The sequence below is a fragment of the Giraffa tippelskirchi genome, chromosome 7 (assembly GCF_054371585.1).
Source record: "Giraffa tippelskirchi isolate mGirTip1 chromosome 7, T2T-mGirTip1v1.2.pri, whole genome shotgun sequence".
Lineage (NCBI taxonomy): Eukaryota > Metazoa > Chordata > Mammalia > Artiodactyla > Giraffidae > Giraffa > Giraffa tippelskirchi.
This window is the reverse complement of record NC_137281.1, coordinates 65,901,946-65,927,622: the sequence shown is the minus strand read 5'-3', so window position 1 is coordinate 65,927,622 and position 25,677 is coordinate 65,901,946. Positions and strand designations below refer to the sequence as shown.

Here is a 25,677-nt window from a genome sequence, read left to right as displayed (position 1 = left end):
CGTGGGAAAGACCTCATTACAAAAGCAAAAGACAGGTCATACATCGCGAGACGAATGAGTGGAAACACAAAGCTTCTCAAGGACGTGTCTCCAAACAGACAAAGAACACCAACACAACAAGCCTGTGAAAACTAGGGAAAGGTCTGAAGGGACGCCAGACTGAGGAAGACACACACAGAGTATCCCGGATGATGTCCAGCACTGAGGGCCTGAAGAAACAACAGTCTAGTTGCACTCCCTCAGGCCTGTGTGACCCTGGATGAGGCCTCTGTTTCCCGGTGGCTCTGAGAGATGGACAGGGAGGAAGGGGAAGAGAAATCACTTGCACTTCTAATACTCACAGCAAAGTCTTCCAATGAGAAGGGAATTATCACCCCCACTGACAATGCCATTCACTGAAGTGATACCCACGAGTCCATCTAACCCAGAAGGGAAGGAAGGACCTGTTCTCACAAAACGGCGAGAGATGGAAGAAAGAAGATCAAGCCCACACCAATCACTGGAAAGAGAAGCTGTGCTCAGGGCTTGAAAGAATTCCTATTGGGGAAATGATGTCACAGCCCCACAAGGCAATCCACAGCTTCGATGCTATTCCTCCCAAAATGCCAATGCATGTTCGCACCGAACAAAGAATTGCAAAAGGGGTTACGGAAACAGAAAAGAGCCTAAATTGTCAATACAATCCGACGAAAAAGCCCCGATACGGACGTCCAAGGTTGTGTGAAAGGAAATTAGACGACCAAACTAGGATCCTCAGGAGAGTATCGGAGAAGGCGATGGCGACCCACTCCAGTACTCTTGCCTGGAAAATGCCCTGGACGGAGGAGCCTGGTAGGCTGCAGGCCATGGGGTCGCGCAGAGTCAGACACGACTGAAGTGACTTAGCCGCAGCGGCAGCAGCAGGACAGTACGCTATTGGGAATACAACAACACACACAGATCCAGATCGATGGAATAAAGTTGAGGGTCCAGAAACAAACCCCGGCATCCAAGGTCAACTCATCTCTGACACAGAAGGGGAGAATATCCAAATGGGAACAAGAAAGCCTCTTCAATCAATGTCCATGGGAAAACCAGACAGCTACATCTGAAGAACGCTATTGGTTTTGATCTCACACCACCTCAATATCGGGGAAAAACCTCACCCTAAAGACTGATGTCATGAGATAGCTAGAAAGAAGCGTAGGTCAAAGGCTCCTTAACATCAGAGTCTCCTTGCCATTTGCTGGGCGGAGGTAGAAATGGGTCTCTTCAAGTAAGGGAAAGAGGGAAACCAAGTACACCAATGGGTTTCCATCCAATGGAACCTCTTCACAACAGAGAAGCTAAGCATTCACAAATGCAAAAGATAGGAAACGGAACATGAGAGACTCCTTGCAAGTGGTGTATCTGAGAAGGGGTTCATATGGAAAGAGACGAAGAATGCACAGCACTCAGATTCCAAGAAACACCACCACCACCCTTGACCCTTCCCCCATGACCAACTCCGACCTAAAGCCTTTCTCTCCCTCTAACCTATCCCTAAAACATAACCCTCATCTAATCATATACATGTGCATTCCTAGCATCCATCCATCCACACACGAGAGAGAAAGAGGAAGACACAGACTGAATCGAGAAAGGAAAAGAGAGGGACACAGCCAGAGAGAGACACGGAACCAAAGAGAGGAAAGGAGTCGATGGTCCAGACTTTTCATCAATCTGTCTCGAAGGTAGAAGCAATGACAGCGCCCATCCACCCCAGAAGGGGGAAACGGACGGAAGGTTTGGAGAGGAAAAGACAAGAACGCAGGGAACCATTAGAAGCTCAGCCACCCGCAGAAGCCGAGCTGGGACACTTGAACAGAATCTCAATGGAAACAGAGGACCAGAAAGTTGGCTACTCTTTTCTATCAGAGAGGGAGACCTTCGAGACTTCCTTTCGGTCCTCCAACTTGCATGCGGGGTCTCCAAACAGTCAGGAGGGGGAGTGCCTTTTCCTGGGTACCACGGCGCATCCAGGCCTCGTTCTGCCCCATTCTGTGCTGTGTCAGCCCTGGATGGAGTCTTTCTTTCTGAAGTCTCAGCGCACAAGCTCCACGTGATATCAGCCCCAGGTGGAAAGGCATGGAGCTGCTCGTAGGCCGACAGACCTAGGAAACAGATGGGAGAATGACCCCCACTCTGCAGATGGAGAGACCGGGGAAACCCTGAGGGGCATATGCTTGTCCAGGGCCACACCACTTATGAGAAGAAGGAGCCTGGTCTGAGAGCAGCGGGGTCCTCGGAGCTCAGGCCCTGGCTGCACCCAGGCCTCCCCAGGGCTGTGGGCTGGGCTGTGTGGCTGTCACTGTGCCTGCACATGGCCTAAGGGGGGTGGTCGAGCAGTCAGAAACCCAGAGATTCCCTTGCGAAGTTTTGGGGAAGGGACCTCAGCACGAACCCCAGGAAATGATGTCACCTGCCGGCAACAGAACCCAACAGAACCCGCAACCCGGGTATCCAGGCCTCCAGAGCGGAGAGGAGCCCCCAGCCAGATCACTTGCTGCCAGGATGTTCTGCTGTTTGCCCCTGCCCAGAGGCCGGGGCCTCAGGAGAGCTCACAGGCAGTGTGCGTGGGCACCCTGTCGACGTTGGCTCAGGGCACCCCCGAGAGGCCTCTGGCCCTTTGCCCGGAGAAACAGAAAGGTAACACGGGGAGCCCCAGGCGGGGCCAGGCCACCTCTCCCATGCCACCCGGAAACACCGGGTCCTTTGCCTGTGTGTGTGGATGCGGGTTTCTCGGGGTGTGTCTCCCTCAAGGAAGCCCAGGCGGATGTGGGGTCAGAAGCCTGCGGACAAGTTGTGTCCACACCCCAGGGGAGAGCAGGCTGGGTGGGATGGGGAGAGTGCGGGCAGCGCCGGCCGCCCAGGCTGACCTCACACCCTCAGGTGGGTCTCTTTCCTCCCGGGTGGGGATCTGAGCAGACACACGTCTCTGACCCTTCTGGGAAGAGAAGTTCGAGCAGGCAGAAGCAGCGGCTCCACTGGCCAGGCCCAGCTCGGAAAACTCCCAGCACGGCTGGCTGACGGTCACTGTCGTTGCAGAGCTTCCCACGTGATGAGGCCGAGGACGGGGACACCCCGTCCACCTCCCGGAGGGAGGGGTCGGAGCACCACCCCCCCGCCCGTGAGGCCCAGTGCAGGCTCCAGGTGAGCGTGCCCACGGAGGCATCAGCCCCACCGGGGGCGAAGCGGAGGCGGGGAAGGCCTGCTGCCGAGACACCGCCCAGGATACACCCGGCGGCCCAGTCTGAGGCTGCCACGGAGCTCAGCACACCCGGCTCCGACCCAGAGTCCCGAGAACCCCGGCCTCTGAGGCAGCAGGAGGACCTGGAGCCCAGCACGCCAGAGCACAGAGGTGAGGACGCTGGGGCTGGTGCACGGGAGTGTGTGGGGAGGGGGTGCTGAGCTACACACGGACGAGTCCCCGAAAGATGCTGCTGGGCCTGCAGCAAGCGCTGGCCTCACACCCCCACCCCCATCTTGCACACTTCAGTCCCAAAAGACATCCGACCCTGGGTATTCTTTGGGAATCTCTTGGAAGCTTTCTGTCCCGGGATACGCACATGCCAAGGCTGGCCTGTGGGCAAACTTTGCTTCTCCCCCAGCTCTAGCACTGGCCTCCAACTGGAACCAGGCTCTACTTCCCAGACCTGTCCCTACAGAGGTGGTGGCTCCAGGTGCAGGACCCAGGGATCCACCGAGGCCAGATGGAGAACCGAGACTTGCCCTCGCAGAGACACCAGGCCAGCTGGGTACTGGCCAGCACACCGGGCAGATCGGATCTCCGTGCCTGCAGGGCCCCCAGCCCCAGGCACTGACGTCCCACCCCCTCAGCCAGAACCTCCACCTCCACGTGCACCTGTACCTGCTCGGGCTTTGGCAGGAGAACCCGAGGCAGAGGAGGAGTCACCGCCTCGGCAGGGAGAGCCTGCCCTGGCTCCCGCGCAACACCCAGACGCCGACGATGACTCACTCGCCCCTGCAGGAAGAACGAGCCCCCGCTCTGGGCAGAGACCCAGAGCCCTTGCCGGAAACACCACGTCCAGGGGAGCGGTCGGCTCTGCAGCCTCCATCCCTGTCTGCTCACCGTGGACGCCGGCAACTCGGTCTGCCCCCAGGGGACATGGAGTTCCTTTCCCCTGAACTGCTTTGCATTTGGTTTGTTTCCACCTTTCTGGTGATGTTTTATTTTGTGTATGGTTTCCTGTATTTCTCTTGGTTAAGTTGGGATTAGTAAACTTTTTCATCATTGTTGCAATTTGGGAACACTGTTGTGTAACTCTGGTGATACTGTGTTACCATCCCACTTTGTAGTTTCAGACCCGTTCGATCTTTATGCCCCACCCCCCAACAAAGCCTGGATTCAAGGCAAGCACGCCCTGTTCATCCCTCCCCCCGATCCTGAACACAATTTCATCTTTTCTTTCTGCATTCCTTCCTATATTCTTGGTGTCCCCAATCAATGACTCTCAGTGAAATGACTGAAGGAGTTTTTTTCGGACTCTCCACCTACTGTAAGACTCCATTGGAGAGTTCTCATTTGTATGTCATTTGAACTAGCCTTTGATAGCTGAAAGGACGGTGTACGTCCTTTCAAGATATCATGTGCCAAACGAAGCCCTTTTGGCAAATGCCATCATTATCTCCAGGCAGGCATTGCTGTTTGAAGGGTGACATCTCAGCCAGAAGGCAGAGGCTGAGCTCCTCTTGTTGCACCAGCTCCCAAAAGAAGCCAAGAAAGGGAGCTGGAACAACAAACCACCCCAACGCCCAGGAAAGCGTTCTTCACGACAGAAGGCTAGAAAATGACCCAACAACCTTGTGGCCCAGAACCCCTCTAAAAAATCACTGTTCCATAAAAAAGAGAAACACATGGGAAGTTCCAAGGAGAGGCAATGCCCATGGCCAGTGTACTTTAGAGACGGCCTGACCGCTCCGGGGAAGACACGCACCGACGGAACCCCTTGGGAAACAGCAGTGATAGTCCTCACCGTCGTAAGGGTTTCCTCTGGGGACAACCTGCCCTGGGCACCACATGAGGGAGCAGACCGGCTTCTCTTCCTCTGCCCCCACACCATTCACTCATGAAGGCAGCTCAGGTGTTCTCATGCCCTGCCTGCCTGCCTGCCTGCCTGGCTCATCCGTGAGCTGTGCCCACCTCCAGGGCAGGACTCCACCTTCTCCTCTCTGTGTACCGTGAATCTGCACACAGTGGGCTTTCAGAACCTTAGGAGACTTGAGCCATTCCCACTGGAGCCAGAACCCTCCCCAGGAAGGAAAACAGCTGTGGAGTCATTTTGGCCCCAGCACTGGTTCCCAAACCCTGGCGGCTCCTACAGCCTCTACGGTGTGAAGAGGGAGGTCCCTTTTGACAGAGCTTTCCGGCTGTCAGATCTAAGCTGTTGTTTCCCTGTCAGCTGTGTCTCTTCCGTTGCAGCCAGGTGGGCCACGCTGCTCCAAAGGAGCTCACAAGCTGAGTTGCAAGGGAGGTATTGAGAGGACAGGGATGGCTACAACGTGCTGCAAACTGAGTGAGGGTCCCCACAATCCTCAGCAAAGGTCTGTGGTGTGCAAGTGGGGAGTAGAGGGCCCCCAAGTTCCAAAGGAAGGGAGGTACTCGGGAGCTAAAGCCCTTGGCTGCTGTGGTAGCAGCTGCACATGGCAGCTCGTCCACAGTGCACTTCGAATGAGGTCATATGAGCGGGACTCTGGAAATGGCTCCGAAATCCAGAGAAAGGGGTCAGGGTATGTGGGAATCCGGCGGGGGTGGGGGGTGGATGAAGGAAGGTGTCCTTCCTCTCTCCAGTGCAATTTGGTTTGGTGAGTCTCAAAGCTACCAGATGGCACTTCCCAAGTCAGGCCCCCGCAGGAATCAGGGTGGGCTGCGTGCCTCGGCCCCTGCCACAGGGACAAGCCACACCACTGGCCTCCCTGAGCTCAAATGGCCGGACCTGGGGGTTCTGTCTGGGTGCACACCTCCTTGCTGTGGCCAAGTTCCCCCCTTCTCTGAGCACCAGCTTCATCCTCTCGAAGGAGGACATCGATTGCTACCTTGGCACGTTACTCTCTTCATCCTGTGAAGACTCATTAGGCTTATCCTACAATTACTAGCTGGCCCGAAGAGATATCTCCTGAATCCAGATTAAGCTGGAGTCTCCCAGGCTCATCTGGCATGTCTTCCCTGAAGTCTGCCAAAACCCACACCCTTGCATTTCCAGGGACTCCCCTTAGCCAGCTGGGCAGAAAACCCAGCATGCTTCAAACAAGCTGACAGACAAGCGGGAGAGGACTCACGGGCAGACGGCCTCCCTCAGGTCTCGGGTGGAGCTCTGGGACCACAGCAGCAACGGGCCATCCCAGCCCCTGGGCTCAGCAGCGCCCTCATTCTCAGGCCGGCGGCTCTGCCCTGAGGGGAGCAGGAAGGTCACCAACTGCCGCAGGCGGACCTCAAGCCCCTCCCACTGCTGGAGCCTGACCTCCCCCGGCCCCACCCCTTCGCCTACCCCAGCAGGACGAGAGCTCGTCTTCCCCTGGCTTCCAACGTGAGGCACGGCCCTGGGCCCCGATTGGGCACTGCCCCAGTCCGGAGCCAATCACAGTGGCCAGGGAGGTGGAACGCACCGATTGGCCAGGGCCAGGTCATGTGACCATGCTCCCCAGGAAACTCAAATATTACCAAGATTCCCTAACAAACCAATGAACAAAATTATCCAGTAAACGCAAACCGTACTTTTTAATGAGGCCAATGTCACAGAAAAAAAAAAAAATGCTTCACAATGAACTGCTCAAGGAAGCTACTAAATAAACTTTCAGAAAAGTTAAGTCGTTTTTTTTTTTTTTTTTTTTAATAGGGTGACGGAGAGCTATACCTTTCCCATCTATGTGAACTTAGGTTTAAACTAGATTTCCCTTGGCTATTATATAAGACAAAAAACCCCACATCACCCCCTTTCACTCCCCCAACCCCCAAAAAGTGTTTTAGTCTATTGAGTTTTTGTGTCCTCAGTTGTGTCTGATTCACGGCAACTCACGAACTCTACACAGCCAGGCTCTTCCGTCCATGGAATTCAGGGCAATTTTTTTCTGTCACAGTAAATGCCCACCCTGGGTGATCCAAAGGCAAGGGCTCAGAGGCTCCTGAGAGAATAACTCCTTTCAGCTGAGCACAGAGCTGGCTCCTCACTGGGATGCCTGTGGCCTGGGGCTCCCAGAGGGGACAGCAGCACTCGCCCCACCGTGTGGTCACTGCTGCAAGTGCAGGCTGCTCCTCACTCCCCCTTGACAGTGTCCCTGAGGGCAGAACAGTGTGAATCTACTCAAGGTGGAAATGCAAACTCCGATGCAACCAAACTTCCCACAAGGTCTCCAAAACCACTCAGGAACAGGGAATTGGAAACTGCAGGGCATGACATGAATGGAGATGGAGACTTGACACCTTACACCGAGTTCACTTCCAGTTATCCCTAGACAAAGTTTCCATGAAAACTTGTCACAAATCTAGAAGAACAATGAGCAGAAACCGGACACGTGCTTTGAGTCTTCACACACAAAACTAAAAGGCAGTCCACAAAACAACCCAGAGAATACAGTGGACTTTGCAAAATCAAAGATATCTACCGTGGGAAAGACCTCATTACAAAAGCAAAACACAGGTCATACATCGCGAGACGAATGAGTGGAAACACAAAGCTTCTCAAGGACGTGTCTCCAAACAGACAAAGAACACCAACACAACAAGCCTGTGAAAACTAGGGAAAGGTCTGAAGGGACGCCAGACTGAGGAAGACACACACAGAGTATCCCGGATGATGTCCAGCACTGAGGGCCTGAAGAAACAACAGTCTAGTTGCACTCCCTCAGGCCTGTGTGACCCTGGATGAGGCCTCTGTTTCCCGGTGGCTCTGAGAGATGGACAGGGAGGAAGGGGAAGAGAAATCACTTGCACTTCTAATACTCACAGCAAAGTCTTCCAATGAGAAGGGAATTATCACCCCCACTGACAATGCCATTCACTGAAGTGATACCCACGAGTCCATCTAACCCAGAAGGGAAGGAAGGACCTGTTCTCACAAAACGGCGAGAGATGGAAGAAAGAAGATCAAGCCCACACCAATCACTGGAAAGAGAAGCTGTGCTCAGGGCTTGAAAGAATTCCTATTGGGAAAATGATGTCACAGCCCCACAAGGCAATCCACAGCTTCGATGCTATTCCTCCCAAAATGCCAATGCATGTTCGCACCGAACAAAGAATTGCAAAAGGGGTTACGGAAACAGAAAAGAGCCTAAATTGTCAATACAATCCGACGAAAAAGCCCCGATACGGACGTCCAAGGTTGTGTGAAAGGAAATTAGACGACCAAACTAGGATCCTCAGGAGAGTATCGGAGAAGGCGATGGCGACCCACTCCAGTACTCTTGCCTGGAAAATGCCCTGGACGGAGCAGCCTGGTAGGCTGCAGGCCATGGGGTCGCGCAGAGTCAGACACGACTGAAGTGACTTAGCCGCAGCGGCAGCAGCAGGACAGTATGCTATTGGGAATACAACAACACACACAGATCCAGATCGATGGAATAAAGTTGAGGGTCCAGAAACAAACCCCGGCATCCAAGGTCAACTCATCTCTGACACAGAAGGGGAGAATATCCAAATGGGAACAAGAAAGCCTCTTCAATCAATGTCCATGGGAAAACCAGACAGCTACATCTGAAGAACGCTATTGGTTTTGATCTCACACCACCTCAATATCGGGGAAAAACCTCACCCTAAAGACTGATGTCATGAGATAGCTAGAAAGAAGCGTAGGTCAAAGGCTCCTTAACATCAGAGTCTCCTTGCCATTTGCTGGGCGGAGGTAGAAATGGGTCTCTTCAAGTAAGGGAAAGAGGGAAACCAAGTACACCAATGGGTTTCCATCCAATGGAACCTCTTCACAACAGAGAAGCTAAGCATTCACAAATGCAAAAGATAGGAAACGGAACATGAGAGACTCCTTGCAAGTGGTGTATCTGAGAAGGGGTTCATATGGAAAGAGACGAAGAATGCACAGCACTCAGATTCCAAGAAACACCACCACCACCCTTGACCCTTCCCCCATGACCAACTCCGACCTAAAGCCTTTCTCTCCCTCTAACCTATCCCTAAAACATAACCCTCATCTAATCATATACATGTGCATTCCTAGCATCCATCCATCCACACACGAGAGAGAAAGAGGAAGACACAGACTGAATCGAGAAAGGAAAAGAGAGGGACACAGCCAGAGAGAGACACGGAACCAAAGAGAGGAAAGGAGTCGATGGTCCAGACTTTTCATCAATCTGTCTCGAAGGTAGAAGCAATGACAGCGCCCATCCACCCCAGAAGGGGGAAATGGACGGAAGGTTTGGAGAGGAAAAGACAAGAACGCAGGGAACCATTAGAAGCTCAGCCACCCGCAGAAGCCGAGCTGGGACACTTGAACAGAATCTCAATGGAAACAGAGGACCAGAAAGTTGGCTACTCTTTTCTATCAGAGAGGGAGACCTTCGAGACTTCCTTTCGGTCCTCCAACTTGCATGCGGGCTCTCCAAACAGTCAGGAGGGGGAGTGCCTTTTCCTGGGTACCACGGCGCATCCAGGCCTCGTTCTGCCCCATTCTGTGCTGTGTCAGCCCTGGATGGAGTCTTTCTTTCTGAAGTCTCAGCGCACAAGCTCCACGTGATATCAGCCCCAGGTGGAAAGGCATGGAGCTGCTCGTAGGCCGACAGACCTAGGAAACAGATGGGAGAATGACCCCCACTCTGCAGATGGAGAGACCGGGGAAACCCTGAGGGGCATATGCTTGTCCAGGGCCACACCACTTATGAGAAGAAGGAGCCTGGTCTGAGAGCAGCGGGGTCCTCGGAGCTCAGGCCCTGGCTGCACCCAGGCCTCCCCAGGGCTGTGGGCTGGGCTGTGTGGCTGTCACTGTGCCTGCACATGGCCTAAGGGGGGTGGTCGAGCAGTCAGAAACCCAGAGATTCCCTTGCGAAGTTTTGGGGAAGGGACCTCAGCACGAACCCCAGGAAATGATGTCACCTGCCGGCAACAGAACCCAACAGAACCCGCAACCCGGGTATCCAGGCCTCCAGAGCGGAGAGGAGCCCCCAGCCAGATCACTTGCTGCCAGGATGTTCTGCTGTTTGCCCCTGCCCAGAGGCCGGGGCCTCAGGAGAGCTCACAGGCAGTGTGCGTGGGCACCCTGTCGACGTTGGCTCAGGGCACCCCCGAGAGGCCTCTGGCCCTTTGCCCGGAGAAACAGAAAGGTAACACGGGGAGCCCCAGGCGGGGCCAGGCCACCTCTCCCATGCCACCCGGAAACACCGGGTCCTTTGCCTGTGTGTGTGGATGCGGGTTTCTCGGGGTGTGTCTCCCTCAAGGAAGCCCAGGCGGATGTGGGGTCAGAAGCCTGCGGACAAGTTGTGTCCACACCCCAGGGGAGAGCAGGCTGGGTGGGATGGGGAGAGTGCGGGCAGCGCCGGCCGCCCAGGCTGACCTCACACCCTCAGGTGGGTCTCTTTCCTCCCGGGTGGGGATCTGAGCAGACACACGTCTCTGACCCTTCTGGGAAGAGAAGTTCGAGCAGGCAGAAGCAGCGGCTCCACTGGCCAGGCCCAGCTCGGAAAACTCCCAGCACGGCTGGCTGACGGTCACTGTCGTTGCAGAGCTTCCCACGTGATGAGGCCGAGGACGGGGACACCCCGTCCACCTCCCGGAGGGAGGGGTCGGAGCACCACCCCCCCGCCCGTGAGGCCCAGTGCAGGCTCCAGGTGAGCGTGCCCACGGAGGCATCAGCCCCACCGGGGGCGAAGCGGAGGCGGGGAAGGCCTGCTGCCGAGACACCGCCCAGGATACACCCGGCGGCCCAGTCTGAGGCTGCCACGGAGCTCAGCACACCCGGCTCCGACCCAGAGTCCCGAGAACCCCGGCCTCTGAGGCAGCAGGAGGACCTGGAGCCCAGCACGCCAGAGCACAGAGGTGAGGACGCTGGGGCTGGTGCACGGGAGTGTGTGGGGAGGGGGTGCTGAGCTACACACGGACGAGTCCCCGAAAGATGCTGCTGGGCCTGCAGCAAGCGCTGGCCTCACACCCCCATCCCCATCTTGCACACTTCAGTCCCAAAAGACATCCGACCCTGGGTATTCTTTGGGAATCTCTTGGAAGCTTTCTGTCCCGGGATACGCACATGCCAAGGCTGGCCTGTGGGCAAACTTTGCTTCTCCCCCAGCTCTAGCACTGGCCTCCAACTGGAACCAGGCTCTACTTCCCAGACCTGTCCCTACAGAGGTGGTGGCTCCAGGTGCAGGACCCAGGGATCCACCGAGGCCAGATGGAGAACCGAGACTTGCCCTCGCAGAGACACCAGGCCAGCTGGGTACTGGCCAGCACACCGGGCAGATCGGATCTCCGTGCCTGCAGGGCCCCCAGCCCCAGGCACTGATGTCCCACCCCCTCAGCCAGAACCTCCACCTCCACGTGCACCTGTACCTGCTCGGGCTTTGGCAGGAGAACCCGAGGCAGAGGAGGAGTCACCGCCTCGGCAGGGAGAGCCTGCCCTGGCTCCCGCGCAACACCCAGACGCCGACGATGACTCACTCGCCCCTGCAGGAAGAACGAGCCCCCGCTCTGGGCAGAGACCCAGAGCCCTTGCCGGAAACACCACGTCCAGGGGAGCGGTCGGCTCTGCAGCCTCCATCCCTGTCTGCTCACCGTGGACGCCGGCAACTCGGTCTGCCCCCAGGGGACATGGAGTTCCTTTCCCCTGAACTGCTTTGCATTTGGTTTGTTTCCACCTTTCTGGTGATGTTTTATTTTGTGTATGGTTTCCTGTATTTCTCTTGGTTAAGTTGGGATTAGTAAACTTTTTCATCATTGTTGCAATTTGGGAACACTGTTGTGTAACTCTGGTGATACTGTGTTACCATCCCACTTTGTAGTTTCAGACCCGTTCGATCTTTATGCCCCACCCCCCAACAAAGCCTGGATTCAAGGCAAGCACGCCCTGTTCATCCCTCCCCCCGATCCTGAACACAATTTCATCTTTTCTTTCTGCATTCCTTCCTATATTCTTGGTGTCCCCAATCAATGACTCTCAGTGAAATGACTGAAGGAGTTTTTTTCGGACTCTCCACCTACTGTAAGACTCCATTGGAGAGTTCTCATTTGTATGTCATTTGAACTAGCCTTTGATAGCTGAAAGGACGGTGTACGTCCTTTCAAGATATCATGTGCCAAACGAAGCCCTTTTGGCAAATGCCATCATTATCTCCAGGCAGGCATTGCTGTTTGAAGGGTGACATCTCAGCCAGAAGGCAGAGGCTGAGCTCCTCTTGTTGCACCAGCTCCCAAAAGAAGCCAAGAAAGGGAGCTGGAACAACAAACCACCCCAACGCCCAGGAAAGCGTTCTTCACGACAGAAGGCTAGAAAATGACCCAACAACCTTGTGGCCCAGAACCCCTCTAAAAAATCACTGTTCCATAAAAAAGAGAAACACATGGGAAGTTCCAAGGAGAGGCAATGCCCATGGCCAGTGTACTTTAGAGACGGCCTGACCGCTCCGGGGAAGACACGCACCGACGGAACCCCTTGGGAAACAGCAGTGATAGTCCTCACCGTCGTAAGGGTTTCCTCTGGGGACAACCTGCCCTGGGCACCACATGAGGGAGCAGACCGGCTTCTCTTCCTCTGCCCCCACACCATTCACTCATGAAGGCAGCTCAGGTGTTCTCATGCCCTGCCTGCCTGCCTGCCTGCCTGGCTCATCCGTGAGCTGTGCCCACCTCCAGGGCAGGACTCCACCTTCTCCTCTCTGTGTACCGTGAATCTGCACACAGTGGGCTTTCAGAACCTTAGGAGACTTGAGCCATTCCCACTGGAGCCAGAACCCTCCCCAGGAAGGAAAACAGCTGTGGAGTCATTTTGGCCCCAGCACTGGTTCCCAAACCCTGGCGGCTCCTACAGCCTCTACGGTGTGAAGAGGGAGGTCCCTTTTGACAGAGCTTTCCGGCTGTCAGATCTAAGCTGTTGTTTCCCTGTCAGCTGTGTCTCTTCCGTTGCAGCCAGGTGGGCCACGCTGCTCCAAAGGAGCTCACAAGCTGAGTTGCAAGGGAGGTATTGAGAGGACAGGGATGGCTACAACGTGCTGCAAACTGAGTGAGGGTCCCCACAATCCTCAGCAAAGGTCTGTGGTGTGCAAGTGGGGAGTAGAGGGCCCCCAAGTTCCAAAGGAAGGGAGGTACTCGGGAGCTAAAGCCCTTGGCTGCTGTGGTAGCAGCTGCACATGGCAGCTCGTCCACAGTGCACTTCGAATGAGGTCATATGAGCGGGACTCTGGAAATGGCTCCGAAATCCAGAGAAAGGGGTCAGGGTATGTGGGAATCCGGCGGGGGTGGGGGGTGGATGAAGGAAGGTGTCCTTCCTCTCTCCAGTGCAATTTGGTTTGGTGAGTCTCAAAGCTACCAGATGGCACTTCCCAAGTCAGGCCCCCGCAGGAATCAGGGTGGGCTGCGTGCCTCGGCCCCTGCCACAGGGACAAGCCACACCACTGGCCTCCCTGAGCTCAAATGGCCGGACCTGGGGGTTCTGTCTGGGTGCACACCTCCTTGCTGTGGCCAAGTTCCCCCCTTCTCTGAGCACCAGCTTCATCCTCTCGAAGGAGGACATCGATTGCTACCTTGGCACGTTACTCTCTTCATCCTGTGAAGACTCATTAGGCTTATCCTACAATTACTAGCTGGCCCGAAGAGATATCTCCTGAATCCAGATTAAGCTGGAGTCTCCCAGGCTCATCTGGCATGTCTTCCCTGAAGTCTGCCAAAACCCACACCCTTGCATTTCCAGGGACTCCCCTTAGCCAGCTGGGCAGAAAACCCAGCATGCTTCAAACAAGCTGACAGACAAGCGGGAGAGGACTCACGGGCAGACGGCCTCCCTCAGGTCTCGGGTGGAGCTCTGGGACCACAGCAGCAACGGGCCATCCCAGCCCCTGGGCTCAGCAGCGCCCTCATTCTCAGGCCGGCGGCTCTGCCCTGAGGGGAGCAGGAAGGTCACCAACTGCCGCAGGCGGACCTCAAGCCCCTCCCACTGCTGGAGCCTGACCTCCCCCGGCCCCACCCCTTCCCCTACCCCAGCAGGACGAGAGCTCGTCTTCCCCTGGCTTCCAACGTGAGGCCCGGCCCTGGGCCCCGATTGGGCACTGCCCCAGTCCGGAGCCAATCACAGTGGCCAGGGAGGTGGAACGCACCGATTGGCCAGGGCCAGGTCATGTGACCATGCTCCCCAGGAAACTCAAATATTACCAAGATTCCCTAACAAACCAATGAACAAAATTATCCAGTAAACGCAAACCGTACTTTTTAATGAGGCCAATGTCACAGAAAAAAAAAAAAATGCTTCACAATGAACTGCTCAAGGAAGCTACTAAATAAACTTTCAGAAAAGTTAAGTCGTTTTTTTTTTTTTTTTTAATAGGGTGACGGAGAGCTATACCTTTCCCATCTATGTGAACTTAGGTTTAAACTAGATTTCCCTTGGCTATTATATAAGACAAAAAACCCCACATCACCCCCTTTCACTCCCCCAACCCCCAAAAAGTGTTTTAGTCTATTGAGTTTTTGTGTCCTCAGTTGTGTCTGATTCACGGCAACTCACGAACTCTACACAGCCAGGCTCTTCCGTCCATGGAATTCAGGGCAATTTTTTTCTGTCACAGTAAATGCCCACCCTGGGTGATCCAAAGGCAAGGGCTCAGAGGCTCCTGAGAGAATAACTCCTTTCAGCTGAGCACAGAGCTGGCTCCTCCCTGGGATGCCTGTGGCCTGGGTTCCCAGAGGGGACAGCAGCACTCGCCCCACCGTGTGGTCACTGCTGCAAGTGCAGGCTGCTCCTCACTCCCCCTTGACAGTGTCCCTGAGGGCAGAACAGTGTGAATCTACTCAAGGTGGAAATGCAAACTCCGATGCAACCAAACTTCCCACAAGGTCTCCAAAACCACTCAGGAACAGGGAATTGGAAACTGCAGGGCATGACATGAATGGAGATGGAGACTTGACACCTTACACCGAGTTCACTTCCAGTTATCCCTAGACAAAGTTTCCATGAAAACTTGTCACAAATCTAGAAGAACAATGAGTAGAAACCGGACACGTGCTTTGAGTCTTCACACACAAAACTAAAAGGCAGTCCACAAAACAACCCAGAGAATACAGTGGACTTTGCAAAATCAAAGATATCTACCGTGGGAAAGACCTCATTACAAAAGCAAAACACAGGTCATACATCGCGAGACGAATGAGTGGAAACACAAAGCTTCTCAAGGACGTGTCTCCAAACAGACAAAGAACACCAACACAACAAGCCTGTGAAAACTAGGGAAAGGTCTGAAGGGACGCCAGACTGAGGAAGACACACACAGAGTATCCCGGATGATGTCCAGCACTGAGGGCCTGAAGAAACAACAGTCTAGTTGCACTCCCTCAGGCCTGTGTGACCCTGGATGAGGCCTCTGTTTCCCAGTGGCTCTGAGAGATGGACAGGGAGGAAGGGGAAGAGAAATCACTTGCACTTCTAATACTCACAGCAAAGTCTTCCAATGAGAAGGGAATTATCACCCCCACTGACAATGCCATTCACTGAAGTGATACCCACGAGTCCATCTAACCCAGAAGGGAAGGAAGGACCTGTTCTCACAAAACGGCGAGAGATGGAAGAAAGAAGATCAAGCCCACACCAATCACTGGAAAGAGAAGCTGTGCTCAGGGCTTGAAAGAATTCCTATTGGGAAAATGATGTCACAGCCCCACAAGGCAATCCACAGCTTCGATGCTATTCCTCCCAAAATGCCAATGCATGTTCGCACCGAACAAAGAATTGCAAAAGGGGTTACGGAAACAGAAAAGAGCCTAAATTGTCAATACAATCCGACGAAAAAGCCCCGATACGGACGTCCAAGGTTGTGTGAAAGGAAATTAGACGACCAAACTAGGATCCTCAGGAGAGTATCGGAGAAGGCGATGGCGACCCACTCCAGTACTCTTGCCTGGAAAATGCCCTGGACGGAGGAGCCTGGTAGGCTGCAGGCCATGGGGTCGCGCAGAGTCAGACACGACTGAAGTGACTTAGCCACAGCGGCAGCAGCAGGACAGTATGCTATTGGGAATACAACAACACACACAGATCCAGATCGATGGAATAAAGTTGAGGGTCCAGAAACAAACCCCGGCATCCAAGGTCAACTCATCTCTGACACAGAAGGGGAGAATATCCAAATGGGAACAAGAAAGCCTCTTCAATCAATGTCCATGGGAAAACCAGACAGCTACATCTGAAGAACGCTATTGGTTTTGATCTCACACCACCTCAATATCGGGGAAAAACCTCACCCTAAAGACTGATGTCATGAGATAGCTAGAAAGAAGCGTAGGTCAAAGGCTCCTTAACATCAGAGTCTCCTTGCCATTTGCTGGGCGGAGGTAGAAATGGGTCTCTTCAAGTAAGGGAAAGAGGGAAACCAAGTACACCAATGGGTTTCCATCCAATGGAACCTCTTCACAACAGAGAAGCTAAGCATTCACAAATGCAAAAGATAGGAAACGGAACATGAGAGACTCCTTGCAAGTGGTGTATCTGAGAAGGGGTTCATATGGAAAGAGACGAAGAATGCACAGCACTCAGATTCCAAGAAACACCACCACCACCCTTGACCCTTCCCCCATGACCAACTCCGACCTAAAGCCTTTCTCTCCCTCTAACCTATCCCTAAAACATAACCCTCATCTAATCATATACATGTGCATTCCTAGCATCCATCCATCCACACACGAGAGAGAAAGAGGAAGACACAGACTGAATCGAGAAAGGAAAAGAGAGGGACACAGCCAGAGAGAGACACGGAACCAAAGAGAGGAAAGGAGTCGATGGTCCAGACTTTTCATCAATCTGTCTCGAAGGTAGAAGCAATGACAGCGCCCATCCACCCCAGAAGGGGGAAACGGACGGAAGGTTTGGAGAGGAAAAGACAAGAACACAGGGAGCCATTAGAAGCTCAGCCACCCGCAGAAGCCGAGCTGGGACACTTGAACAGAATCTCAATGGAAACAGAGGACCAGAAAGTTGGCTACTCTTTTCTATCAGAGAGGGAGACCTTCGAGACTTCCTTTCGGTCCTCCAACTTGCATGCGGGGTCTCCAAACAGTCAGGAGGGGGAGTGCCTTTTCCTGGGTACCACGGCGCATCCAGGCCTCGTTCTGCCCCATTCTGTGCTGTGTCAGCCCTGGATGGAGTCTTTCTTTCTGAAGTCTCAGCGCACAAGCTCCACGTGATATCAGCCCCAGGTGGAAAGGCATGGAGCTGCTCGTAGGCCGACAGACCTAGGAAACAGATGGGAGAATGACCCCCACTCTGCAGATGGAGAGACCGGGGAAACCCTGAGGGGCATATGCTTGTCCAGGGCCACACCACTTATGAGAAGAAGGAGCCTGGTCTGAGAGCAGCGGGGTCCTCGGAGCTCAGGCCCTGGCTGCACCCAGGCCTCCCCAGGGCTGTGGGCTGGGCTGTGTGGCTGTCACTGTGCCTGCACATGGCCTAAGGGGGGTGGTCGAGCAGTCAGAAACCCAGAGATTCCCTTGCGAAGTTTTGGGGAAGGGACCTCAGCACGAACCCCAGGAAATGATGTCACCTGCCGGCAACAGAACCCAACAGAACCCGCAACCCGGGTATCCAGGCCTCCAGAGCGGGGAGGAGCCCCCAGCCAGATCACTTGCTGCCAGGATGTTCTGCTGCTTGCCCCTGCCCAGAGGCCGGGGCCTCAGGAGAGCTCACAGGCAGTGTGCGTGGGCACCCTGTCGACGTTGGCTCAGGGCACCCCCGAGAGGCCTCTGGCCCTTTGCCCGGAGAAACAGAAAGGTAACACGGGGAGCCCCAGGCGGGGCCAGGCCACCTCTCCCATGCCACCCGGAAACACCGGGTCCTTTGCCTGTGTGTGTGGATGCGGGTTTCTCGGGGTGTGTCTCCCTCAAGGAAGCCCAGGCGGATGTGGGGTCAGAAGCCTGCGGACAAGTTGTGTCCACACCCCAGGGGAGAGCAGGCTGGGTGGGATGGGGAGAGTGCGGGCAGCGCCGGCCGCCCAGGCTGACCTCACACCCTCAGGTGGGTCTCTTTCCTCCCGGGTGGGGATCTGAGCAGACACACGTCTCTGACCCTTCTGGGAAGAGAAGTTCGAGCAGGCAGAAGCAGCGGCTCCACTGGCCAGGCCCAGCTCGGAAAACTCCCAGCACGGCTGGCTGACGGTCACTGTCGTTGCAGAGCTTCCCACGTGATGAGGCCGAGGACGGGGACACCCCGTCCACCTCCCGGAGGGAGGGGTCGGAGCACCACCCCCCCGCCCGTGAGGCCCAGTGCAGGCTCCAGGTGAGCGTGCCCACGGAGGCATCAGCCCCACCGGGGGCGAAGCGGAGGCGGGGAAGGCCTGCTGCCGAGACACCGCCCAGGATACACCCGGCGGCCCAGTCTGAGGCTGCCAAGGAGCTCAGCACACCCGGCTCCGACCCAGAGTCCCGAGAACCCCGGCCTCTGAGGCAGCAGGAGGACCTGGAGCCCAGCACGCCAGAGCACAGAGGTGAGGACGCTGGGGCTGGTGCACGGGAGTGTGTGGGGAGGGGGTGCTGAGCTACACACGGACGAGTCCCCGAAAGATGCTGCTGGGCCTGCAGCAAGCGCTGCCCTCACACCCCCACCCCCATCTTGCACACTTCAGTCCCAAAAGACATCCGACCCTGGGTATTCTTTGGGAATCTCTTGGAAGCTTTCTGTCCCGGGATACGCACATGCCAAGGCTGGCCTGTGGGCAAACTTTGCTTCTCCCCCAGCTCTAGCACTGGCCTCCAACTGGAACCAGGCTCTACTTCCCAGACCTGTCCCTACAGAGGTGGTGGCTCCAGGTGCAGGACCCAGGGATCCACCGAGGCCAGATGGAGAACCGAGACTTGTCCTCGCAGAGACACCAGGCCAGCTGGGTACTGGCCAGCACACCGGGCAGATCGGATCTCCGTGCCTGCAGGGCCCCCAGCCCCAGGCACTGATGTCCCACCCCCTCAGCCAGAACCTCCACCTCCACGTGCACCTGTACCTGCTCGGGCTTTGGCAGGAGAACCCGAGGCAGAGGAGGAGTCACCGCCTCGGCAGGGAGAGCCTGCCCTGGCTCCCGCGCAACACCCAGACGCCGACGATGACTCACTCGCCCCTGCAGGAAGAACGAGCCCCCGCTCTGGGCAGAGACCCAGAGCCCTTGCCGGAAACACCACGTCCAGGGGAGCGGTCGGCTCTGCAGCCTCCATCCCTGTCTGCTCACCGTGGACGCCGGCAACTCGGTCTGCCCCCAGGGGACATGGAGTTCCTTTCCCCTGAACTGCTTTGCATTTGGTTTGTTTCCACCTTTCTGGTGATGTTTTATTTTGTGTATGGTTTCCTGTATTTCTCTTGGTTAAGTTGGGATTAGTAAACTTTTTCATCATTGTTGCAATTTGGGAACACTGTTGTGTAACTCTGGTGATACTGTGTTACCATCCCACTTTGTAGTTTCAGACCCGTTCGATCTTTATGCCCCACCCCCCAACAAAGCCTGGATTCAAGGCAAGCACGCCCTGTTCATCCCTCCCCCCGATCCTGAACACAATTTCATCTTTTCTTTCTGCATTCCTTCCTATATTCTTGGTGTCCCCAATCAATGACTCTCAGTGAAATGACTGAAGGAGTTTTTTTCGGACTCTCCACCTACTGTAAGACTCCATTGGAGAGTTCTCATTTGTATGTCATTTGAACTAGCCTTTGATAGCTGAAAGGACGGTGTACGTCCTTTCAAGATATCATGTGCCAAACGAAGCCCTTTTGGCAAATGCCATCATTATCTCCAGGCAGGCATTGCTGTTTGAAGGGTGACATCTCAGCCAGAAGGCAGAGGCTGAGCTCCTCTTGTTGCACCAGCTCCCAAAAGAAGCCAAGAAAGGGAGCTGGAACAACAAACCACCCCAACGCCCAGGAAAGCGTTCTTCACGACAGAAGGCTAGAAAATGACCCAACAACCTTGTGGCCCAGAACCCCTCTAAAAAATCACTGTTCCATAAAAAAGAGAAACACATGGGAAGTTCCAAGGAGAGGCAATGCCCATGGCCAGTGTACTTTAGAGACGGCCTGACCGCTCCGGGGAAGACACGCACCGACGGAACCCCTTGGGAAACAGCAGTGATAGTCCTCACCGTCGTAAGGGTTTCCTCTGGGGACAACCTGCCCTGGGCACCACATGAGGGAGCAGACCGGCTTCTCTTCCTCTGCCCCCACACCATTCACTCATGAAGGCAGCTCAGGTGTTCTCATGCCCTGCCTGCCTGCCTGCCTGCCTGGCTCATCCGTGAGCTGTGCCCACCTCCAGGGCAGGACTCCACCTTCTCCTCTCTGTGTACCGTGAATCTGCACACAGTGGGCTTTCAGAACCTTAGGAGACTTGAGCCATTCCCACTGGAGCCAGAACCCTCCCCAGGAAGGAAAACAGCTGTGGAGTCATTTTGGCCCCAGCACTGGTTCCCAAACCCTGGCGGCTCCTACAGCCTCTACGGTGTGAAGAGGGAGGTCCCTTTTGACAGAGCTTTCCGGCTGTCAGATCTAAGCTGTTGTTTCCCTGTCAGCTGTGTCTCTTCCGTTGCAGCCAGGTGGGCCACGCTGCTCCAAAGGAGCTCACAAGCTGAGTTGCAAGGGAGGTATTGAGAGGACAGGGATGGCTACAACGTGCTGCAAACTGAGTGAGGGTCCCCACAATCCTCAGCAAAGGTCTGTGGTGTGCAAGTGGGGAGTAGAGGGCCCCCAAGTTCCAAAGGAAGGGAGGTACTCGGGAGCTGAAGCCCTTGGCTGCTGTGGTAGCAGCTGCAGATGGCAGCTCGTCCACAGTGCACTTCGAATGAGGTCATATGAGCGGGACTCTGGAAATGGCTCCGAAATCCAGAGAAAGGGGTCAGGGTATGTGGGAATCCGGCGGGGGTGGGGGGTGGATGAAGGAAGGTGTCCTTCCCCTCTCCAGTGCAATTTGGTTTGGTGAGTCTCAAAGCTACCAGATGGCACTTCCCAAGTCAGGCCCCCGCAGGAATCAGGGTGGGCTGCGTGCCTCGGCCCCTGCCACAGGGACAAGCCACACCACTGGCCTCCCTGAGCTCAAATGGCCGGATCTGGGGGTTCTGTCTGGGTGCACACCTCCTTGCTGTGGCCAAGTTGCCCCCTTCTCTGAGCACCAGCTTCATCCTCTCGAAGGAGGACATCGATTGCTACCTTGGCACGTTACTCTCTTCATCCTGTGAAGACTCATTAGGCTTATCCTACAATTACTAGCTGGCCCGAAGAGATATCTCCTGAATCCAGATTAAGCTGGAGTCTCCCAGGCTCATCTGGCATGTCTTCCCTGAAGTCTGCCAAAACCCACACCCTTGCATTTCCAGGGACTCCCCTTAGCCAGCTGGGCAGAAAACCCAGCATGCTTCAAACAAGCTGACAGACAAGCGGGAGAGGACTCACGGGCAGACGGCCTCCCTCAGGTCTCGGGTGGAGCTCTGGGACCACAGCAGCAACGGGCCATCCCAGCCCCTGGGCTCAGCAGCGCCCTCATTCTCAGGCCGGCGGCTCTGCCCTGAGGGGAGCAGGAAGGTCACCAACTGCCGCAGGCGGACCTCAAGCCCCTCCCACTGCTGGAGCCTGACCTCCCCCGGCCCCACCCCTTCCCCTACCCCAGCAGGACGAGAGCTCGTCTTCCCCTGGCTTCCAACGTGAGGCCCGGCCCTGGGCCCCGATTGGGCACTGCCCCAGTCCGGAGCCAATCACAGTGGCCAGGGAGGTGGAACGCACCGATTGGCCAGGGCCAGGTCATGTGACCATGCTCCCCAGGAAACTCAAATATTACCAAGATTCCCTAACAAACCAATGAACAAAATTATCCAGTAAACGCAAACCGTACTTTTTAATGAGGCCAATGTCACAGAAAAAAAAAAAATGCTTCACAATGAACTGCTCAAGGAAGCTACTAAATAAACTTTCAGAAAAGTTAAGTCGTTATTTTTTTTTTTTTTTTAATAGGGTGACGGAGAGCTATACCTTTCCCATCTATGTGAATTTAGGTTTAAACTAGATTTCCATTGGCTATTATATAAGACAAAAAACCCCACATCACCCCCTTTCACTCCCCCCACCCCCAAAAAGTGTTTTAGTCTATTGAGTTTTTGTGTCCTCAGTTGTGTCTGATTCACGGCAACTCACGAACTCTACACAGCCAGGCTCTTCCGTCCATGGAATTCAGGGCAATTTTTTTCTGTCACAGTAAATGCCCACCCTGGGTGATCCAAAGGCAAGGGCTCAGAGGCTCCTGAGAGAATAACTCCTTTCAGCTGAGCACAGAGCTGGCTCCTCACTGGGATGCCTGTGGCCTGGGGCTCCCAGAGGGGACAGCAGCACTCGCCCCACCGTGTGGTCACTGCTGCAAGTGCAGGCTGCTCCTCACTCCCCCTTGACAGTGTCCCTGAGGGCAGAACAGTGTGAATCTACTCAAGGTGGAAATGCAAACTCCGATGCAACCAAACTTCCCACAACGTCTCCAAAACCACTCAGGAACAGGGAATTGGAAACTGCAGGGCATGACATGAATGGAGATGGAGACTTGACACCTTACACCGAGTTCACTTCCAGTTATCCCTAGACAAAGTTTCCATGAAAACTTGTCACAAATCTAGAAGAACAATGAGCAGAAACCGGACACGTGCTTTGAGTCTTCACACACAAAACTAAAAGGCAGTCCACAAAACAACCCAGAGAATACAGTGGACTTTGCAAAATCAAAGATATCTACCGTGGGAAAGACCTCATTACAAAAGCAAAAGACAGGTCATACATCGCGAGACGAATGAGTGGAAACACAAAGCTTCTCAAGGACGGGTCTCCAAACAGACAAAGAACACCAACACAACAAGCCTGTGAAAACTAGGGAAAGGTCTGAAGGGACGCCAGACTGAGGGAGACACACACAGAGTATCCCGGATGATATCCAGCACTGAGGGCCTGAAGAAACAACAGTCTAGTTGCACTCCCTCAGGCCTGTGTGACCCTGGATGAGGCCTCTGTTTCCCGGTGGCTCTGAGAGATGGACAGGGAGGAAGGGGAAGAGAAATCACTTGCACTTCTAATACTCACAGCAAAGTCTTCCAATGAGAAGGGAATTATCACCCCCACTGACAATGCCATTCACTGAAGTGATACCCACGAGTCCATCTAACCCAGAAGGGAAGGAAGGACCTGTTCTCACAAAACGGCGAGAGATGGAAGAAAGAAGATCAAGCCCACACCAATCACTGGAAAGAGAAGCTGTGCTCAGGGCTTGAAAGAATTCCTATTGGGAAAATGATGTCACAGCCCCACAAGGCAATCCACAGCTTCGATGCTATTCCTCCCAAAATGCCAATGCATGTTCGCACCGAACAAAGAATTGCAAAAGGGGTTACGGAAACAGAAAAGAGCCTAAATTGTCAATACAATCCGACAAAAAAGCCCCGATACGGACGTCCAAGGTTGTGTGAAAGGAAATTAGACGACCAAACTAGGATCCTCAGGAGAGTATCGGAGAAGGCGATGGCGACCCACTCCAGTACTCTTGCCTGGAAAATGCCCTGGACGGAGGAGCCTGGTAGGCTGCAGGCCATGGGGTCGCGCAGAGTCAGACACGACTGAAGTGACTTAGCCGCAGCGGCAGCAGCAGGACAGTATGCTATTGGGAATACAACAACACACACAGATCCAGATCGATGGAATAAAGTTGAGGGTCCAGAAACAAACCCCGGCATCCAAGGTCAACTCATCTCTGACACAGAAGGGGAGAATATCCAAATGGGAACAAGAAAGCCTCTTCAATCAATGTCCATGGGAAAACCAGACAGCTACATCTGAAGAACGCTATTGGTTTTGATCTCACACCACCTCAATATCGGGGAAAAACCTCACCCTAAAGACTGATGTCATGAGATAGCTAGAAAGAAGCGTAGGTCAAAGGCTCCTTAACATCAGAGTCTCCTTGCCATTTGCTGGGCGGAGGTAGAAATGGGTCTCTTCAAGTAAGGGAAAGAGGGAAACCAAGTACACCAATGGGTTTCCATCCAATGGAACCTCTTCACAACAGAGAAGCTAAGCATTCACAAATGCAAAAGATAGGAAACGGAACATGAGAGACTCCTTGCAAGTGGTGTATCTGAGAAGGGGTTCATATGGAAAGAGACGAAGAATGCACAGCACTCAGATTCCAAGAAACACCACCACCACCCTTGACCCTTCCCCCATGACCAACTCCGACCTAAAGCCTTTCTCTCCCTCTAACCTATCCCTAAAACATAACCCTCATCTAATCATATACATGTGCATTCCTAGCATCCATCCATCCACACACGAGAGAGAAAGAGGAAGACACAGACTGAATCGAGAAAGGAAAAGAGAGGGACACAGCCAGAGAGAGACACGGAACCAAAGAGAGGAAAGGAGTCGATGGTCCAGACTTTTCATCAATCTGTCTCGAAGGTAGAAGCAATGACAGCGCCCATCCACCCCAGAAGGGGGAAACGGACGGAAGGTTTGGAGAGGAAAAGACAAGAACGCAGGGAGCCATTAGAAGCTCAGCCACCCGCAGAAGCCGAGCTGGGACACTTGAACAGAATCTCAATGGAAACAGAGGACCAGAAAGTTGGCTACTCTTTTCTATCAGAGAGGGAGACCTTCGAGACTTCCTTTCGGTCCTCCAACTTGCATGCGGGGTCTCCAAACAGTCAGGAGGGGGAGTGCCTTTTCCTGGGTACCACGGCGCATCCAGGCCTCGTTCTGCCCCATTCTGTGCTGTGTCAGCCCTGGATGGAGTCTTTCTTTCTGAAGTCTCAGCGCACAAGCTCCACGTGATATCAGCCCCAGGTGGAAAGGCATGGAGCTGCTCGTAGGCCGACAGACCTAGGAAACAGATGGGAGAATGACCCCCACTCTGCAGATGGAGAGACCGGGGAAACCCTGAGGGGCATATGCTTGTCCAGGGCCACACCACTTATGAGAAGAAGGAGCCTGGTCTGAGAGCAGCGGGGTCCTCGGAGCTCAGGCCCTGGCTGCACCCAGGCCTCCCCAGGGCTGTGGGCTGGGCTGTGTGGCTGTCACTGTGCCTGCACATGGCCTAAGGGGGGTGGTCGAGCAGTCAGAAACCCAGAGATTCCCTTGCGAAGTTTTGGGGAAGGGACCTCAGCACGAACCCCAGGAAATGATGTCACCTGCCGGCAACAGAACCCAACAGAACCCGCAACCCGGGTATCCAGGCCTCCAGAGCGGAGAGGAGCCCCCAGCCAGATCACTTGCTGCCAGGATGTTCTGCTGTTTGCCCCTGCCCAGAGGCCGGGGCCTCAGGAGAGCTCACAGGCAGTGTGCGTGGGCACCCTGTCGACGTTGGCTCAGGGCACCCCCGAGAGGCCTCTGGCCCTTTGCCCGGAGAAACAGAAAGGTAACACGGGGAGCCCCAGGCGGGGCCAGGCCACCTCTCCCATGCCACCCGGAAACACCGGGTCCTTTGCCTGTGTGTGTGGATGCGGGTTTC

The 25,677-nt window shown here is 54.7% G+C and overlaps 1 protein-coding gene and 1 long non-coding RNA gene across 3 annotated transcripts in view; one reads left to right on the top strand and one right to left on the bottom strand.

Annotated features, from left to right (window-relative positions):
• Nucleotides 1-25,677, bottom strand: part of LOC145514119 (uncharacterized) — a 53,273-nt gene that overhangs the window by 8,544 nt on the left and 19,052 nt on the right. Inside the window, exons 4-6 of one of the 2 annotated variants that reach the window (XR_014059838.1) lie at nucleotides 21,597-21,708; nucleotides 13,960-14,071; nucleotides 6,319-6,430 (exon numbers count right to left, since the gene is read on the bottom strand). This is a non-coding gene — a long non-coding RNA (uncharacterized LOC145514119). Of the gene's footprint in view, nucleotides 1-6,318; nucleotides 6,431-13,959; nucleotides 14,072-14,379; nucleotides 17,411-21,596; nucleotides 21,709-25,677 lie in introns of those variants that run through there. The other variant, XR_014059839.1, reaches the window with a different exon arrangement.
• On the top strand, nucleotides 10,139-13,453 carry LOC145514103 (uncharacterized). Its single transcript, XM_081511192.1, has 3 exons — nucleotides 10,139-10,308; nucleotides 10,708-11,020; nucleotides 11,271-13,453. Exons 1-3 carry the CDS (start codon nucleotides 10,174-10,176, stop codon nucleotides 11,897-11,899), a joined length of 1,077 nt encoding a protein of 358 aa, XP_081367318.1. The 5' UTR covers nucleotides 10,139-10,173; the 3' UTR covers nucleotides 11,900-13,453.

What these genes read in the sequence shown, in the direction of transcription:
- LOC145514103 (XM_081511192.1), top strand. Translation starts at nt 10,174, where the DNA reads ATGTTCTGCTGTTTGCCCCTGCCCAGAGGCCGGGGCCTCAGGAGAGCT. An exon ending in TTGCCCGGAGAAACAGAAAG is followed by an intron (nt 10,309 to 10,707) that starts GTAACACGGGGA and finishes CTGTCGTTGCAG; the next exon opens with AGCTTCCCACGTGATGAGGC. An exon ending in CAGCACGCCAGAGCACAGAG is followed by an intron (nt 11,021 to 11,270) that starts GTGAGGACGCTG and finishes CTTCTCCCCCAG; the next exon opens with CTCTAGCACTGGCCTCCAAC.